This window comes from Perissodus microlepis, chromosome 13 (genome assembly GCF_051167445.1).
Source record: "Perissodus microlepis isolate ML-2025 ecotype Zambia chromosome 13, ASM5116744v1, whole genome shotgun sequence".
Taxonomy (NCBI): Eukaryota; Metazoa; Chordata; class Actinopteri; order Cichliformes; family Cichlidae; genus Perissodus; species Perissodus microlepis.
Genome location: NC_140473.1, coordinates 10,058,569 through 10,077,246, shown reverse-complemented (window position 1 = coordinate 10,077,246; position 18,678 = coordinate 10,058,569). Strand labels below are relative to the sequence as shown.

Below are 18,678 nucleotides of genomic sequence, written 5' to 3'. Positions count from 1 at the left end.
GGTCTGCTGTCACATATTGAATAGATAGGACCGAGTCTTCCTGCAGGCTAAGGCTCAGCTTCTCTATCCCAAGTCTGCCTGCTTCTGAACCGATAACTTGCGTGGGGGGAAAAAAGGTTAACCAAGAGAAAAAAATCCAAAAAAGCAGACACTAAACCTGCCCACAGCCCACAGCACAACACAAGAAAGGTCCTCTCTATTTTCTGCCTGTAAATAAACACATCCCGATGACTCTTTTACTTTCTCTCGTTTGCAGAGCTCTGGTCTATGTCACACTCAGTTCCCAAAACACTCTTTACCTTCCCTTATCTCTCTCCCAGACCCAGCTCTCCAAACCTCCGGCCTGCGCTGCTCAAACTTGGGCACGGAGCCCAGCTTCACCCGCCTCCCCACCTCGCTGCCCTTTGCCATTGCTATCGCAGTGTAAGAACCAGACCTTCTCAGACTGCACTTAGCTCAGAGGCTAACACTAACCAGCCGCAGATGTTTACATTGGGAGAGAAGGGGCAGCAGATGCGGTCTCACTCAATAAAACTTGCATCTATCCCAACTCTCCCTTTGTCTCTCTCTCTCTTTTTCTGACTCTTTCTGCAAGTCCGCAAAGCACCCTGGGGAACTCTTTAGATATGTGGGTGTGACAACTTTGGCTTTATTTTTCTCATTCCCAGCTCTCTTTCTTTGTGCTGTGAGTCACCTGGGTTTCCCCTTATAAAAAAAAAAGCAAAAAACACACACAAAAAAACTGTTTTCCAGTTTTTCAAACCACTGGCTACTTAACGTTAACATTTGAAACTTGATTATTCCCAAATGCAAATGTTATTTACAAACAGTGCACCAAAGTGTTTTGTGTGCAAGCCTCCCTTCATTCTGGATGAATGTTAGCACACCTGAGTTTCCTTTATTTGATGATAAAAAGAGACACAACCCAGGAGAGGAATTCCAGCAGCAAGAACAGACAAGAATATCTTCAGGTAACACTTGGCAAACAAAGTGCAGGCAGACATATCCCTGAGAAATTGGTAGATAGACAGAAATAGCAAGCTGAGAAGCATTTTGCCTCATTAGGAGATGTGATTTCTGTACTGCAATGTAGGCCAGTTTTGAGATGAAAGCGTTTTTTTCCTCTTTTTTTTTTTATCCTTGTCACTTTCTCTTTTTGAAAATGGAAAGTGTCAAAAATGTTTCCAAGAAGAAAATGCAATCATTTTTGTTGAGAGCCACGATGTGTGGTCTGTTATGAGCTCATCTCCAGACCAACAATAACACTAAACAGCACATAAACCTCTGACATTAAACTGCTCTGTGATAACTCAGATCTTTTATTCCTTAAAAAAACACTTTGGTCTGTCTCAACTTACTACATTAGATGGGTAAAAAGTTGGTGGTGTATGCTCTTAATAGAAGGCAGATTGCAGGGCTCTGTAGCAATAATGTCCTGGCAGACACAGCATGCACTTGAGTGGATCAGCCTTTTAGCCCACAGGGCCTTTTCGGGAGGTCTGAGAAGTGGCAGGTCACTATATGGTCTAAGCCTATTTAAGAAGGAGCATACCAACACCTCCTGCAGTTCCACAGACCACGGAGGGAGCTGCTTTGAAAACACCCCAGTAGAAAGGACCATAAAACACCCCGAACAACCTACTGAACATGGCCCGATGAATCCAAGAACATAAAAATCATAATTTCTCAGATAAACCTTATTCTCTGTGCAAGATGGCAAACACAATCAGCAACATCTGTGAAAACAGAAACCAGGAGATTTTTTTCTCTTTATTATTCTAAGAAGTTAATTCAGTCATTAAGAAAACATGGTGGCAGTGCTGTATGTCTTCTAAAAGAGAAGCCATAGGCAGAGCCTTGAATGCTATTGTTTGGTCTGATCCCTTCTAACATACTTGTTGCGGTTAGCTGGTTAAGCATGGTAGAGGCTGTGTGGATTTTCTCAGGCAGACTAACACAACAGTATCATTATGTGCCCAGTGGGAAGGAACCTTCCGTGAACCTCCAGGGTTTTTACTCTCCCACATCCAACCGAGGGGGGTGGTGGGGTAGCCTGTATGCAGGCATGCATATGAAACAAATAAAAGGGAATGAACGCAATATCTGGTCAGCAAGGCACACATGGCATTACGGAGGATGTGAGAGATCAGCGAAAATGTCTGCAGCCCCTCATCCAAAACTCTCAATAAATGAAACATCAACAAAAGAGAGACCAACGGCTTTCCCTGCACTTAACAAAAACATCTGATGTGCATTATTTCTGTCAGAGCAACAGACTGAGGATGAACAGCTCGGATTTTTCATAGAATGAGTTTCCTCTTCGCCGTATGGTTGTGCCCATTAACAAAAGGCTCTTGGGAAGGCATGAGATTTCCAAAAGGTGACCAGAAACTCCAACTTTTTCTAAAGAATGAACCACAACATGGTAACATGGTGTTACAGCAGCTGAAACATGCATCTGTAGTGCCCTCTAGTGGACAAATACAGTGCTACTTAGAGGGGAAAAAAAGAAAGAAAATCTTACATCAGAATTGGAATACAGCAAATGCTAGAAAAACAACCACATGCTGTATTGCTGGGTTGCATATTTTCCAGGGCTGCACGAGAGCTTTTCAAAGGTTTAGCACAGACCATAAAAACTCATGTCACTTGCTGGAAGTAGTTTGTGTAGCTGTTCTACTATTTGGACGTAGCACAAACACAGAGAGCTGTTTATCATGACGGCTAAAACGTTTGAAAAGAAAGCATATTCATCTCGTCGCTTGGTACCTCGTGTGCATCTTACGTCAGAAAAATGCATTTTGTGGTGAGTGAAAAACACAAAACAGCTTCTTAGAAGCAAAATATTTCCCAAATACATATGGCAAGTACTTGTTGACAAGACGCTGAAATAAGCTATAAACAGTTTTATAGCCCTGAGCAAAGTTTACTGGGAAAGCTCTCAGAAAATGTACTTCAATTAGAGTTACAGACCCAATTCCAAAATATCTGGGACACTGTATAAAATGTTAATAAAAGCAGAATTCAATGATCTGCAATCTTATAATCCCACATTTTATTTACAAGAGAACATGGAAAACATACCAAATGTTTAAACTTGAGAAAATTGTAGTACTATTTCAAGAAAAAAACAAAGTCATTTTGAATTTGATGGCAGCAACATGTTTACTACTCCTCTTCTTTCAATAACGTAAATATCTGTAAACTGAGGAGGCCAGATGCTGAGCTTTTAGGAGAGGAACATTATCCCATTCTTATCTGATACAGGATTCTAGTTGCTCAAAAGTCTTGCGTCTTCCTTTTTCTATTTTTCATTTTATATTCTGTCAAATCTTTCTAACTGGTGAAAGGTTTGGAATACAGCCAGACCAGTTTAACATTGAGACTCTTCTACTGTGAAGCCATGCTGTTGTAATAGATCCAGTACATGTTTTAGCATTGTATTGCTGAAATATGCAAGGCCTTTCCTGAAAAAGACATCATCTGGATGAGAGTGTATTCCAGATGTGTTAGCTGGCAAGCCCACAGGCATTAATGCACCATCAGAGATGCAGGCTTTTAAAATGAGTGTTGATAAGAATTTCAAACTCTGTCTTTACCATACTATGTAAAGCACCTTGAGGTACAACTGCTGTTGCGCAGCTGAACATGGGAGCGCAATGTTCTTTAATTTAACAAATATATATATTATCTCCTTCTTATTTCAGCTGATCTCCTTACGCGCTCCCACAACTAACCATCTGCCTACATCTCACCATATCCTTAGCATCTTTCTCTTTCACACCAACCATCTTCATGTCTTCCTTCACATTCATTCATCTTCTCTGTATATCTATTTTCATCCTGCCTGGGGGCTCCATAGCAAACATCCTTTCCTCAACATATCCACTATCCATCATCTGCACACATGCACAGACTTGGCCCTCTGTGTCTCCAAACTACCTTGAGGTGTCCCCCGATATACTCATCTCGAATTCTGTCCATCCTGATTAGTACCAATGTGAACTTCCTCAATTCTGCTACCTCCAGCTCCTCCTCCTGTCTTTTTGTCAGTGCCATCTCCAAACCATACATCATAGCAGGTCTTACTACCATCTTGTAAACTTTCCATTTCAGTCTTGCTGCTATCCCTTTCCCACAAATCACCTCTGACCTGCTCCACTTTACCTGCACTCTCTTCTTCACCTCTCTTCTGCATTGTGCGTTGCTTTGGATGGTTGTTCCCAGATATTTAAACTCATGCGCCTTCAGTACCTCTACTCCTTGCATCTTCACCCATCTCCCTCTTATTCACACACATGTATTCTTTCTTGGTTCTAATGAGTTTCATTCCTCTACTCTCCTGAACACACCTCCATCTCTCCAGGCTCCACCTGCTCCCTACTCTTACTAAAGATCACAGTCATCTGTGAAAATGACAGTTCACTGAGACTCCTGCCAGATCTCATTTCAGCTGTCCATCACAACAGCAAAAAGGATGGGCTCACGGCAGAGCCTATCTGTCACTCATACTGCACACCTCACTATCATCTTGGTGTCCTCATATATGTTCTATACTACCCTCAAATACTTCTCTGCCACTTCTAACTTCCTCGTGCAATAACACAGTTCCTTCCTTGGCATCCTATCACATGCTTCCATCTCATATAGATATCTCTATGCCGCCAAAGGCAAGTCATTTGAACCAACTGCTTTTCCACTCTTCATCCTCTTGTAGCTTTTTCTTCAATGCAGTAATGCACCTGTAAGTTGGCAAACCAATTTACAGGTGCATTACTGCCACCTAGTGGACTGGAATGTGGACAGGAGACTAGCATCAATCATCTAATTCAAGATATTTAAATAGAAAATTGTTTAATTTCAGTAACAAATTCCTCAGTGTAAAACTGTAATTTCTGTCCTTCAATAAAGCCACTGATTCTCTTCTTTTTCACTCAAACTTAATGCAAAGGATTGGCACGTGTTCAACAGGTTTTGGTGGATTACATAAATGCAGAGACCTGTTCGGTGTTTGCCTGTTCTAGTGTATGGTTTAGCCTATATGTCCTATTGTCAACAAAATAATCAACATTTCTTCCTTTGGGTTCCTACCCTGCATTCTCTTCAAGCCTACATTGTTGTGTAGATTTCTTCCTGTGTCTGCAGTATCCCAGTAATCAAAACAGTACTGCTCATACTGCTACAAATGTTCCGCAAATGAGTCTTACGATAATTTTAACTTCTTCACAGCCGCCCTCACTTCCTCTTTACTAATCATCTGTACTTCCTGATCTGTACTGTCCTCGATCCACATACCCTTCTCTACCTCGTTTTATTCATTCATCATCAACAAATATAATATACAGTATGTTAATTCAACACAGCACCGCACGAGTTCATGTACTGGGTATATCGTTTCACTTACCTTAATGACAAGTTTGATAGGAGCCATTCTCATGAATTCAGTTAGCTTCACTAGAGTAAGTGCACGGTGGGCAGCTATTAGCTGTATTTTTTGAAGACAACAGAGACAGATTTCTTTATTTGTTACGCTCGTACTACAAACGGCCACCGTCAACAATTACAAAAACATAACAAGTGTTATAATAAAATAAAATAATAACATATAAGTTCGTTAGACATAAAACATATAAGTATATTAAAGTTAACCAGGACTTCATACCGCCAACAGTTTTGAATGGTTCTTCAACAGCCGGGCGACCGGAGATGACGTCACCTTCAATTTGTAGTCCAATAACTGAGCGCATTGTGCGTGGGACGTTTCACTGTATGCCTTTTGCATAAAAAAATAATAATAGAGATAGACAACTACTCTTCTACATAAAGACTCGTAAATTCGCTTTTAGTTTGTTTATTCCTTATGAAAAGCCGGTACTAGAGGCAAGCGACGGTTTCTCGAGTAGGACCGCAGCTTGGCCAAGCGCTGTGTTGCTACCATGGAAACGAGTTGTGTCTGTACAACGCCTTTGTCAATCTCTCAAACTACACACTGTCAAATTACATCTAAATATGTATGGCATCAAATGTTAGACCCTACAATAAGGTAGTGATGGTTTTGGTTGGATTTAATAAATTAATCTGCAACTGTTCCCCGTTCTTTTAAAACACAATTTGGTCAGGCAATGCTACGAGCATCACTATTCTATCATTGCTAACACTTATCACTGCCGATTTGCCGTATGTTGGTACTGTCTACCTTAACAATGTTAAATGTGCTTCGGTCATGTCTCGACTCAGCAAGAAATCTCCATCTGTTTGCACTGATATGCCACTGGACAACACTGATATTTGCAGCAAGCTTCACCTGCTGAAACAGATACTAACGTCTTGTTTCGGTCCCACAGGTAGACTGAAACAAGTTCACAACAACATTGGAGGACACGTCGTGACCACCTCTGCCTCCTCGGTTCTTCTTTCATCCGTTTCCTCCTCGCAGCCTTTTATCAATCTCATAAAAACCTCCATCCTCAACCACGTCTCTCGCTTCAGCGACTGCGGTTTGTTTGCAGCTATCTTATGCCTTTCTCTTATTGAACAAATCAAAAAGTCTACTCTCAGGGAAAGCGTGGCTATCAGAGTGAACAACTACCTGCTCGCTCTGTGTACCAGCTACCTTCAACAAGAAGACTGTGGTTGTAGAGTGAAGCTCGACTTCTGCAGCACTCAGAACTTGATCACGTTAGCTCGCAGTGTTATCTCCAGCAAACCCGCATGTGTACTAACAGAGCCCGAGACGCTTCACATTAGCAAACTGGCTGTGCAAGCTTTTTTGCTCACCGTTCCCTGCAGCAGTCCAGGTATAGTCAGTTTTGGCAGAATAGTGACTGTTCCTGTAGAAGGTCATTCTGTGCTAAGCTCTGAAGTGCTTCCAGGTTTACTGGTGGAGATGCCTGATGGCCTGAGTGAGGAAGACAAACCTTTAAATCCCCTCAGTGTTGTGCTTTTCAGTGCGTCTCTTGCTGGGGACATTTCTGAACTAGGAGATGGAGTAATTGAGGCCCACCCGGATGTAGACACAGACTCACAGATCCTGGGTCAACTTCTGGAGCTTGGCAGACAGGTGATTAACGATGAAGTGAAGCTCTTCATGTGCCAGAAGGTCATCCACCCAGTTTTGCAGCAATATCTGAGGAGTCATGGTGTCATAGTGGTAGAGAGACTGGGAATTGCTCTTATGGAGCCACTTACTCAGCTGACAGGTAAGCCTAGATGCAGGCTGCAAAATCATGCCATACATACAAGCACCAGTTAAACACCAATAGCTTTATTTGTTTTTCAATTCAGCTCACTGCACTACTGTAATAATAAATCTACTGTCCAAGTGGAATATACTTGTTGTATTTATGGTGGGTTTTTTTTTGTTTGTTTTGTTTTTTTGCATACCTTTTACAAATAGGGGCTCAACCTGTGGCCACATTACATACCACAATCCCACCCAAGACCTACGGGAAGGTGAGGGATCTCTGTATAAAGCACTTTGGATCCAAGACAATGCTGCATTTATTCCCTCTTGGGGAGTCTGCGATCTGCACAATGATCCTCTGCCACAGGAACCAGACCATGTTAAATGAGCTGAAGGTAAGATAAAGTGGATGTTAAAGCTGTACTGTTGGCTTCTGGAGTTAATGATGGATGGAGAGACATATTGCCTGAAACAACGTAGATTCCACTCATAAGACTCCCTATCGCTAAGATTTACAATTCCTGCTGTATGTTAGTTCAATAAATGAGAAGTCAGTAATGGATTTTCCCACAAAGTAAATGTTTTAGTGTTCGTCCATTGAGAGATCAAATTTCTTCAGAAAATATACGTTTTTAACACAGAGACATGGAATACCCATTATTGTCATGTAAATGTGACAAAGTGGTCACTTCCTGATGTGTTTGTGCTAAAGGTGGTGTGCCAGACGGCAGAACATGTACTGAGGCTCACTCTAAGGGAACCATTTGCCTTGGTTGGGGGTGGCTGTACTGAGACAAACTTGGCTGCTTATGTTAGACACAAGGTGAGATCCAGTATTTGGTCTTCACTTACCCCAGTTTTATTGATTTCACATGTCTTTCACAATGACATGCCTTCATGATGCCATATTTTTTTCTTAGAGCAAGAGTGAGGTACCAGAGACTGCATCGGTATTAATGTGCTCACAGACAGAGTACCTTCTTGGTGTGGAGCTATTCTGCTGTGCTCTGGAGTCTGCAGCTGGAGCGCTGGAGCACGATGGTGGGAGTTCTTTAATTGATCTGACTCATGCTCATCGCTGGATTCTCCCTGCAGATGCCATCAAAGAAACCATGGAGGAAAGTTTGGGCTCCTGTGGCTGCGGTCTGGTACAAAGTAGCCCAAGTAAGAAGTGGACTTATCTAAACACTAAATATTCAGATTTCTGTCCATCACCGGTGTTTAGAGACACTCGTGTGCAGCCACGTGTACTAGACTCCTTCACAGCTAAACTCAGCGCATTGCAAGTTGCTGTGGAAACTGCTAATCTTGCTCTGGATGTTAAATATATAATTCAAGATATGAATTAGCAGAACAGATTTTTTGTGTAGTGTGGAATTCTGGTTTGTGGGTTTAAAATGGGGACTGAATGCTGCCTTTTTGGTTTCAAAAAGTTTAGACAGTAGGGAGTCCTTTTGCATATCATTTAAAACCCATGCTGGCACTGGGGTACATTAGTACATGGGTAACTTATATCTGTGAAGGTAGCATTAATGTTTAACTACGCTGAAAACGCATCTGATGTGTATGGGGAAAAGAATCATGCTGGGCATTTATAGTAATTTGGACTGGGTAATGTGTTAGCAATAAAGAGATACCATGTTGTTGGATGGAAATGAAAATTATCAACTTGCAGAGGGCTGAATTCAAAGACACCCCATAAATAAAAATGAAACATTGATACTTCAGGCTAGTCCATTTTGCAGAAATGTCATTAAAGCAACTCAAAATACTAGTAAGTAGTTTGTGTGGCCCCCACATGCATGCCTGACAACGTCTGCATATGCCCTTAATGAGATGACGGATGGTGTCCTGGGGGGGGGGGAATCTCCTCGCAGATCTGGAGCAGGGCATCATTGAGCTCCTGTCATTAGAGGTGTTCCCAGAGGTGTTCTATTGGATTTAGGTCAGGCAAGTGTGGGTGCCAGTCAGCAACATCAGTTATTTGTTCTCTAGGAACTGTCTGTCATAAAACGCTGTGTGGCAAAACAAAACAGGAGCACCAGGAGTCCAAAAACAACACGTGCACAGAAAACACCGGCGCACAAAGAACAGTTCAATAGTAAGTCAGGGGGCCGACCCGGAGGTCGCCGGCACAAAAGTTCATAAGTCAAACGGTCGGGGGCGACCAGGTGGGTGGCACAGGTGACAGAGCCGGGCTCACCAGAACCCCCAGCGGAGACGAGGAAGTGCTGGCCGGGCTCACCAGAACCCCCAGCAGAGACAAGGAAGTGCTGGCCGGGCTCTCCAGAACCCCCAGCGGACGAGGCGGGTGGCGGCGTGGGAGCCACGGAGTGCTGGATGGACTCATCCGAGCTTCCAGCAGGAGCCGATGTAGAACCAGAGGGTATTGGGACCCCTGGCTGAATGTTAAGCTGACCAGAAGACTGAACTGCTACAGGGGACTGGGCTAATGGTTCAGGTGCGAGCTGGGCTAATGGTTCAGGTGCAAGCTGAGCTACTGGAGACACGGGGAGCTGAGCTACTAATGGTGGTGAAGTAGATGACTGCACGGGAGACAGAACTGAGGGCGTCTGCACTGGCACAGGGGACTGAACTGATGTCTGTAGTAACGGTGGTGGTGAGAGTGGAGTGGGTGGTGGAGTTGATGACTTCACAGGAGAATGAACTAGGGGTGACTGCACAGGAAACTGAGCTAGAGGTAGTAGTGACGGTTGGGGAGAAAGTGGAGCTGGTGGTTGAGTGGATGACTGTGCTAAGGGAGACTGCACTGGGGACACGGGAGACTGCACTGGGGACAGCTGAGCTGCAGGAAACTGAACCAGGAACTGCAGTGACGGTTGTGGTGGAGGTGTAACGGGTGGAGGAGTGGCTGAATTGGCTGCGGGCCGGGCGGCTAACGGCTCAGCTACAGAGTGCATTAATGGCAGGGCTATAGGTTGAATGACTGACTGAGTAGCAGCCTGTGTTAGTTTTGGCCAAGCAGAGATAAGGAGTATGGTAAGGCAAGATATGAGAGCAAGATGGCAAAAGCAGTGGGAGGAGGAAAGGAAGGGACGATGGTTGTATAAGATTCAAAGGAGGGTGGGAGGAATGAGAAATGCAGGACGGACTAGGAGGGAGGAGGTGATCATATCCAGACTGAGATTTGGACATACTGGCTTGAATAATACGTTATTCATGATAGGGAAACATAGTACTGGAAAATGTGATTACTGTGGGGTAGAGGAAACTGTAGAACATGTCATGTTGCAGTGTCAGAGGTATCAGGTTGAGAGGAGACATTTGATTCAAAATCTTAGTAACCTAAAACTCAAACTGGATCTGGTTGATTTGTTGCGAAAGGAATCGGGAAGTAAAAGTTATCAGGCCTTATTTCAGTTTTTAAAAGAGGGGAACCTGTTTGGCAGGATTTGAGGATTTTTTTTTTTTTTTTTTTTTTTTTGAGCGTCGTTCCAGACCATACTCCATTCCAGTTGGTGGCGGTAATGCACCTTTCAATTGTTTGCCAACCGCCAATATAACTGTAAGAAAGAAAGAAAGAAAGAAGAGTAGCAGCCTGACTGGCTGAGTGTAGTGATGGTTGTGGTGGAAGAGAAACAGGTGGTAGTGTGGATGATGGAGCTAAGGGCGACTGAGTGGCAGACCAAACTGAGGGAGACTGAAGTGCTACGGGGAACCGAACTGGTGGCGACGCAGGAGACTGAGCTCGGAACTGACTAGGCACATGAGCAAAGGACTGAACGGGTAATTGAGCAATGGACTGAATGGGTAATTGAGCTATGGATTGCACAAGTGGCCGAACTAAAGGTTGAATCGAACAATGAATAGCAGACTGGCCTAAAGGCAATGTAGGAGGCTGGAGTGATAGCTGAGGTGAGAATGGAGCTTCAGTAGGCCGGGCAGCTAAGTGAGCTTCAGTAGGCCGGGCAGCTAAGTGAGCTTCACTTTGGGCTAGAGCAGTCTCTGGAAAAACAGTCTTGGAGGTATTTATTTCCTGCTCTGAGTAAGCCAAGAAACTGTCAATAGTCACAGGCTGAGTGGATTCTGTTGTCTCCAGGGGTCCAGATTCAGATGAAATTACAAACTCAGTTTCTGGGGAAGCCTTGGAGAGCGTAGCAGTCTCAGGAATTGCCATAGAATCTGTCCTTGTGGGCGCAAACCTAGAGCTCTTTCGCAGTGCTCGTTATTTTGTCTTCAGGCTCAACGGAAACACACAAACCCCCCGGGGACCTGAAAAATGCAGCTTTTGGAAAAACAGTCTCGGGATTAATAATCTCTGATTTAACAACCCCCTTGCGCTTTAATGGCCGCTGCTGCATTGCAGAGAGCTCCATCTGCTGCTGCAGCGCTGGTGGCTTCGGTGCTGAATACCGGGAGTGGGCGAGAATAGCTAACTCTCGGGCTTGCAGTACCTCCCGGGCCTCGCGCACCATGTTTATTGAGTCCATAAATCTTCTGAGTTGACCAAAGTGGGGGTTCCTCTCGAGGATGGCTTCAATGGCTTTGATTCCTACAGTCATGGCCCGAACATCATCAGTGTGGGAAATCCGCTCTACCAGACCTTGGATGCGGGCCAAATCAATTTCCCGGGCGGAGCCTGCTGAGTCCATGTCTGGTCGCGTCGTTCTGTCATAAAACGCTGTGTGGCAGGCAGGAGATGAGGACTCAAAATACATTCACATAAGACACAGACCTTCAAAGTAAAACAGGAAGTAAGACACAGAGACGCGAACTTGACACGGTGGAGACAGCAACTAAGAAACACAGAGACGTAAACCATAAGGCAGAGGGCTCTAAGAACCGAAAGCCACAGAGGGAAACTCAAACATGCAGACACAGACTTACACAGAACAGAGGGGACACAGAGAAACATGAAGGACAAGGGATCAAAACTAGAAACCATAGAATAACTCACACAAGTACAATAATACAAAAAATCACAAAGAATTAACATGCTGGGTCAGGAGACCCAGTACCCTGACACTCTCCTTACTCTCACCACATGAGGCTGGGCATTGTTATCCATCAGGAGGAACCCAGGACTCACTGCACCAGCATAGGTTCTGACAGTGGGTCCATGGGGTTCATTCTGGTACCCAATGGCAGTCATGGTGTCGTTGGCTAGCCTGTAAAGGTCTGTGTGCCCCTCAGTGGATATGCCTCTCCAGACCATCACTCACCCACCCACCCACATGTTAAAAGCAGCATTACATTCTCCACGGCTTCTCCAGACCCTTTCACATCTGTCATATGTGCTCAGGGTGAACCTGTTCTCATCTGTGAAAAGCACAGGTCACTAGTGGTGGACCTGTCAATTCTGGTTTTCTATGGCAAATGCTAATCTGCTCCACGGTGCCAGGCAGTGAGCACAGGGCCCACTAGAGGACGTCAGGCCCTTAGACCACCCTCATGAGTGTCCTGCTGGAGGTCATTTTGTAGCTCTGACAGTGCTCATCCTGTTCCTCCTTGCACAAAGGAGCAGATACCGGTCCTGCTGATGTGTTAAGGACCTTTTTCATGCACAGCTGTCCAGCTCTCCCAGTGCCTGTCCCCTGGAATCTCCTCCGTGCTCTTGAGACCGTGATGGGAGACCCAGCAAACCTTCTGGTATCAGGTATTGCCTCGTGCTACCAGTAGTGACTCTGACTCTAAGCCAAATGCAAAACAGAAAAGATGAGGAGGCGAAAATGTCAGTGTCCTCCACGTGTAAAACCATTCCTGTTTTGGGGCTCGTCTCATTGTTGCCCATCTAGTGCACCTGTCGTTAATATCATTAACATCAAAGAGGAAACTGATGAAGAAACTGATTAACGACCCCCTCTGCTACTGAACTGACCAGCTCAATATCCCAGAAGATTCACTGACTTGATGCTGTATTCTGATTTTAAAAAGTGTAACTTAAAAGTTTGGGGTTTTTTTTTGGAGCCTTGTAGTTAGTTGGGATTGTCTTTGAATTTGAACCGTGGCTCACAAACGGTATTAGGTAACATCAGTAGTCTGGCGGGCCTTCAGTGCAGCCAGTTCCTGCATGTTTGTGAGACTTTCTGCCTTCAGTCTTGTCTTGAGTAACTGAAAAGCACGCTTTGTTGGGTTGAGATCAAGTCACTGACTTGCCCATCGAAGAATATCCCATGTCTTTGCCTTGAGAAACTCTTGTCTTTCTTTGGCAGTAGCCTCTGGGTTATTTTCCATTTGCACTGCGAAAGGGTCTCCTATCAGTTTTGCAACATCTGGCTGAGTTGGAGCAGAGAGTATTGGCCTGTACGCTTCACAATTCATCCTGCTACTTCTGTCAGCAGTCACATCATCATTAAATACTAGTGGCACATTTCCACTGGTGGAGAAGTTGTTTTTCTTAATCAAAGAAGGAATTTGCCATCACATACTGTAATTGCCTTCTGTGGGCTTTTCATTTTGCTGGTACATTCTTAAACAGAGAGGTTTGTTTTTAATTTATACTTTCCTTTTTTCAGCCTCATGAGGGCCTCACTTGCATCAACATGTCTTTAGACCTCATGTTAAGTTCCAATGTAAGGTTCAACAACTGGATCGACTCCAAATCTCTTATCTATCTCATTTGTCACAGAATAATGACAGAACTGGTCTCACCTGGTCAACTGAAACCGGCTGTCAGTTAAGTTTCCAATTACTTTCACAACAACTGAAAATGGTGGGCTATGGTCCTATTGCTGTTACACCATTTGAGTTGAAACTAACATCTTTTTGTTTAGTTTTAATCCCACTGTGATGGTCTACGGACACAAAATTACAAAAGCTGTGACATTGTCCCAAAAATTATGGCACCAGCAGTTTTGAAGCAAGATTGGTAAAATTGGTAATCAGTGGATTCTTACATTTGATTTAATTTCAAACAGGATTCCTGACTTTTAGAAACTCGGTTGTATGAGTATCAGTAATAAACAAGACAAATACATTTATTAATACATCATGCATAAATTTCACAAGCTGCAAATACTATTGATACACTTCACCTCGGTACCTTCTTAAATACAAACACTAACTAAACCAAGCTAACTAGACTATTCCACGTTAAAGCCTCACTAATAACAATGTTGTATAACATGTTATAGACCACGGTAAACAGTTTTTTGGAATACATGAATGTTTTCCCTCAGAAGATAAAAGGAACTAAAGCCTTTCGAAACTTGGGATAGTCTTTGAATTTCTCAAGATAAAACCTGCAACAGAAGAAACAACAACGGTTTAGAAACAGCATGTGGGTAAAATCCTTAGTTGAGGGGTTAGTATTTGTGTCAGGACTCCTTCACATCAATATCTTAGGCACCTGTGATGGTAGTAGGCTCTTGGTCCAATGAAGCAGAGGGTGAACAGAGCGAATGAGAGTGCTGGAAAAGACCAGGTGGCTACAGCGTATCCAAACCACTCCACAATCTCCCCTAAGTAGTTGGCACCAGACACATATTCAAACAGACCTCCTGCAGGAGATTAAGTAGACTGCAGGTTAATACAAGCACAGTGGGAGTTTGCTCACTTGTAATCTGTCTCTTACCAGTAGGAATCTTGTATATTACTTCCTTTGGTTTCCTCAAGTTGTGTAGAATAAAGTCGCTGTGAATATTAATGGCCATGCCGATGTAAAACAGCAGTAAACCTGAAAAAAAACAACAACAAAAAAAGAATTCTCAGTATATGAGACATATAAAAAAATACAATTAGATTCTGACTTTCACATCCAAAGAGTAAATATTCCACTTACCAATTTTAAAGCAATAGCCCGTAAACCACTCATCATCAAACTGGGCACAATGCAGTAGGTAGTGTCCTTGCAGGAAACCATTTAGAGAGCAGAACAAACCCGCTGTCACCATCACACTCAGCGGGAAAGGCTTTCCTCTCATCAATAGCGAGTACACAAATGTTCTATGATTGGGGAACAAAATGGTAGATGCAGCAGGGGTGGCGAAAGACGGGGATAATGGTGCATTTTTTCCATGCTGGTACATGCAGAAAAAGCTGTGTTTTTACAATCCACTGGAAGCACACTGTATAAATGATTTGGCATTAAGGTGAAAACTAAAATGGTGCCACTAAGCTCCACTCTTCATGGGAGGTTAGGAAAGCATTCCTCAGAGTGTTGTTTTGAATTATAGCAGCAGGAAAAATCCTTTTCAAACCTCCTTTTGTTTTTTTTCTTTTGCTTTTTAGGTCCCCATCTGAAATTTTGTCTCTTGCTTTCACTAAATGTCTCAATACGTAATGTACATCCAGCAGCTAAAAGATGATTACGCCACGTCTTTGTTGTTTTATGTAAAATAGAAAAGACAAACTGTTAGAGAAGAGGGATTTTAACTTTCCTTTTTTTAAATAACATCAAAGTCGATCACTTATGTTGGGAAGATTAAATAGGAATATTGTAAATAGGAATACATGTATTCAAGACTGTTTACTGTCGTGAATACATGTTCCCTGTTCCCTTCACATGCATAGCAAATGGCACAAAGCTGACTTGTTTTTCTGCTTTTACCTTTGAAAGTAGTGCACGCAAAAGGTCGCTAGCAGCAGGTACTTCCCCATAATTGTGGATTTGTGCATGGTGAGCATTAAAAGTAGAGGGATGATGAAAGCCGGCATCTCCTGAAGGAACCAGGCTAGTCTAGCAGGAACCGTTCTAGCAGGAGGGCATGCCATGTAGCGTCCATAGGAGCTCTGTGACTTCCTGTGATAAACCAGGTGCCAAACTCCTGCCAGAATAAGTCCACAGCTGAGAAAGCTCACCAAGTCCTGATGGCAGTGCATCCTAGCAAGTGTTCGCCTCAGCCGGTAAAAACTGCTGTGACCGTTTCCACTCGCGAACTAAGCATATGTATGAAGCTCAATGGATGTAAACCGCCTTGCAGACTCCTCCCAAAATAAAGAAAGAGGTGTGTGTGTTCATCAGGCTGTTGACAGGTTGAGCTTTCAGAGTGTAGGTACAAACATTGCTAGAGGCAATGTCTTGATTAGCCTTTTCTGTCTTGGAAGACATTTTGATGTTGAACTGTCACATTTCCAAAAGCTGTAACACACATGAAAAGAGTCACCACAAGTTTGAGTATGAGAGGTAACCAAAGTGCTCAAAACCACCACTGCTTACAGATGCACATGGCAATCCCTGATGTGCACTTCAGTTATGTTGCTCTTCTTGTATTTCCAAGTGATATGTAAAAGGCATGAGGGTAAATGTTCAGAGTCCTGTAGCTTTAGAGTAAGAGTTTCTCTCCTACTAAATACCATCAAGAGGGTACAGCTGGCACAGGAGGACTGACTGAAGTCATCAAAAATTCATAGCAAAGTCAAAGTCCAGATTATAATCCTGATTATAGATTATATAAATGTACCTAGTTTCAGGGTTCAGTGATCAGATGATATATATGATATGCATTTGCACAAAAAGTTCATTTTTTTGGTATGTTCAACTCGGTATGAATATAGTACTGAAATTAATCATTTGAAGCATTCAGCCTCAATAAAATCATGACAAGCACACAGCTAGGTCACTGTTACAGAACATCAGAACCTGTTCTTTCAGATCAGGAAATGTAGAAATGTAGCAAATGTAGAAATTTGATACATTTCCCTCATTTTCACATGGATTCTAAATACATGTGAAAATGAGGGAAACATAAAAATTCAGCACTCTGTGCAACACCATTTAACTTGTATTGTCTTTGAAGTTCATTCCCCAGTAAACATACTGTGTAAAAGTATCAAACCACCCCTCATTTCTTTAACCTTTGCTAGGAAAATGGGAAATAGGTGCAGCAATGAACTGAAAGGTGCAAGCATACATGGAAATGCCATTTATATCTCTGTCAAATTTTCTTGTCATTTCTTTAAGTAGTCTTCAAGAAGAGTTCTCCAAGCTTCTTTCATATATTCAACCAAAGAAATGTGAAAGAATTTTGTGTATTTGTGACAGGCCGCTGGCAACAAAGTGCCTATGTTGCCTGTTTTATGTCTATTTAATAATAAGTCAGTATTAAGTGGCTTAACAAAACAAACAAACAAAAAAGTTCCTCTGAAAAAGGTCAGGTACAAGGACTGCACTTAAAATGAATGAAAAAGCAGCCAATGTCAGCCAAAGAAAAACTCCAAAAGACCTTCAGAGAGCTTGAGGAACTTTTGCACTAAAAATAACAAAGTCTGCCTCCTTGAAAGCAAAATAAACTTCACATAAAAAAGTAAGGAAAGGGCATTAAGGGGATACAATTGGGCTGAGAAGCAAAGTTGAGTATGTGGGTTGAGCCCATAAAATTCTTGCTAAATTTTTTTGTTGATGCCAAACAGCTTATTCTGCTATTCACTCTTTTTTGGTGATATTTCTTCAGACTTCAGTGATCCAGTCCAATGAACGACATCAAACAAGAGTCAATAGCAGAATAAGCTGTTTGACATTGGCAGAGATGATTTGGCAAGTTTTTCATATGCACAACCCGCAAATGCATCTCCACGAATGTGGGACCATTTAAGGGGAAATAAACAGGCTTTTGAACGGTACAAGATTTATTGCCCAGAAGCAAGGTTACAACAAAGAAATAATCAACCAACCAAGTTAAGTAAAAAGTGAAGGGTAACTAAAGACTTAGCATTGGTGGTTAGAATTCTTGTTAACTTCAACTTGTACTATGACTCCTTCTACAACTGATCAAATGCTTCTGGTGGGAAAATGGCATGAGTAAGGAACCAGCAGCAGCTTTCTAGCATCCGAGTTCATTAGTCAAGTCACAGCTACAGCACTTATATAGGCACATTTTCTTTAAAGAAAAACAAAACAATGAAATTTGAGTTCAGTGGTCAAATATTTAAAAAACTAGTAGAAATATGTACTATAAAGCAAAGGTAGACTTAAAAAGCAACACAATCTGTAGTAGTTTTGTGCAAATACACACAAGCACAATCGGCTGCCTTTTTAATAGGTACATTTTGGAAACCTTATAGTGTAGTAAAACTGCTCCAGAATGTGTCCTTCCTATTTGAAAAAGTACTTAATGGTTAATTGGTGCTGAAAGAGTTTCAGATTAGTGTTTGTAATATTCTGTCCACCATCTCTCCATTAGTAAGAATGGGCTAAATAACAAATAATTCTCAGTATAACAGTACAATTTAACACCAACTCAAACTATAGCCTTGAAAATGACCACAAAGTGGAATCGGTTCCTATCTGAAACAAAAACTTGACTATTGAAGTCCTCACATATTTCACTTCCCAAAATAAACACACTAGTGTTGTCATGCAACCTGCCTCCCCCTGTTGGTCACATTGGCCTTAAAATTGCTTCATGACTGATGTCGTTTGCACAGGATGTCTATTATAGAAGCTGCACTGTAAACCTATTGTTCGCTTATGTCTGTTAGTTGGTAAACTGGGGTGAAAATGAGTGTTTGGTATTGAAAAACATAATTGGTTTCAATGTAGTCAGTGACTGAGAAGTTACATGGATGTATGAGATCAGTGCGTTTTCTGTGATTGT

The 18,678-nt window shown here is 42.6% G+C and overlaps 3 protein-coding genes across 3 annotated transcripts in view; 1 reads left to right on the top strand and 2 right to left on the bottom strand.

The window, feature by feature from the left end:
• slx4ip (SLX4 interacting protein) overlaps positions 1-5,810 on the bottom strand; it is a 32,181-nt gene extending 26,371 nt beyond the window's left edge. The window contains exons 1-2 of the mRNA XM_084948280.1: positions 5,663-5,810; positions 5,405-5,485 (exon numbers count right to left, since the gene is read on the bottom strand). Coding sequence (XP_084804406.1) covers positions 5,405-5,485; positions 5,663-5,782 — 201 coding nt within the window. The 5' untranslated portion in view covers positions 5,783-5,810. The remainder of the gene's footprint in view (positions 1-5,404; positions 5,486-5,662) is intronic.
• A 325-nt stretch (positions 5,811-6,135) lies between these two features.
• On the top strand, positions 6,136-8,905 carry mkks (MKKS centrosomal shuttling protein). Its single transcript, XM_084948152.1, has 4 exons — positions 6,136-7,199; positions 7,397-7,578; positions 7,896-8,006; positions 8,104-8,905. Exons 1-4 carry the CDS (start codon positions 6,224-6,226, stop codon positions 8,530-8,532), a joined length of 1,698 nt encoding a protein of 565 aa, XP_084804278.1. The 5' UTR covers positions 6,136-6,223; the 3' UTR covers positions 8,533-8,905.
• On the bottom strand, positions 7,244-18,594 carry srd5a2b (steroid-5-alpha-reductase, alpha polypeptide 2b). Its single transcript, XM_084948154.1, has 5 exons — positions 15,693-18,594; positions 14,925-15,088; positions 14,718-14,819; positions 14,493-14,643; positions 7,244-14,385 (listed from the first exon to the last, which is right to left on the bottom strand). Exons 1-5 carry the CDS (start codon positions 15,962-15,964, stop codon positions 14,319-14,321), a joined length of 756 nt encoding a protein of 251 aa, XP_084804280.1. The 5' UTR covers positions 15,965-18,594; the 3' UTR covers positions 7,244-14,318.
• Positions 18,595-18,678: the final 84 nt, after the last annotated feature.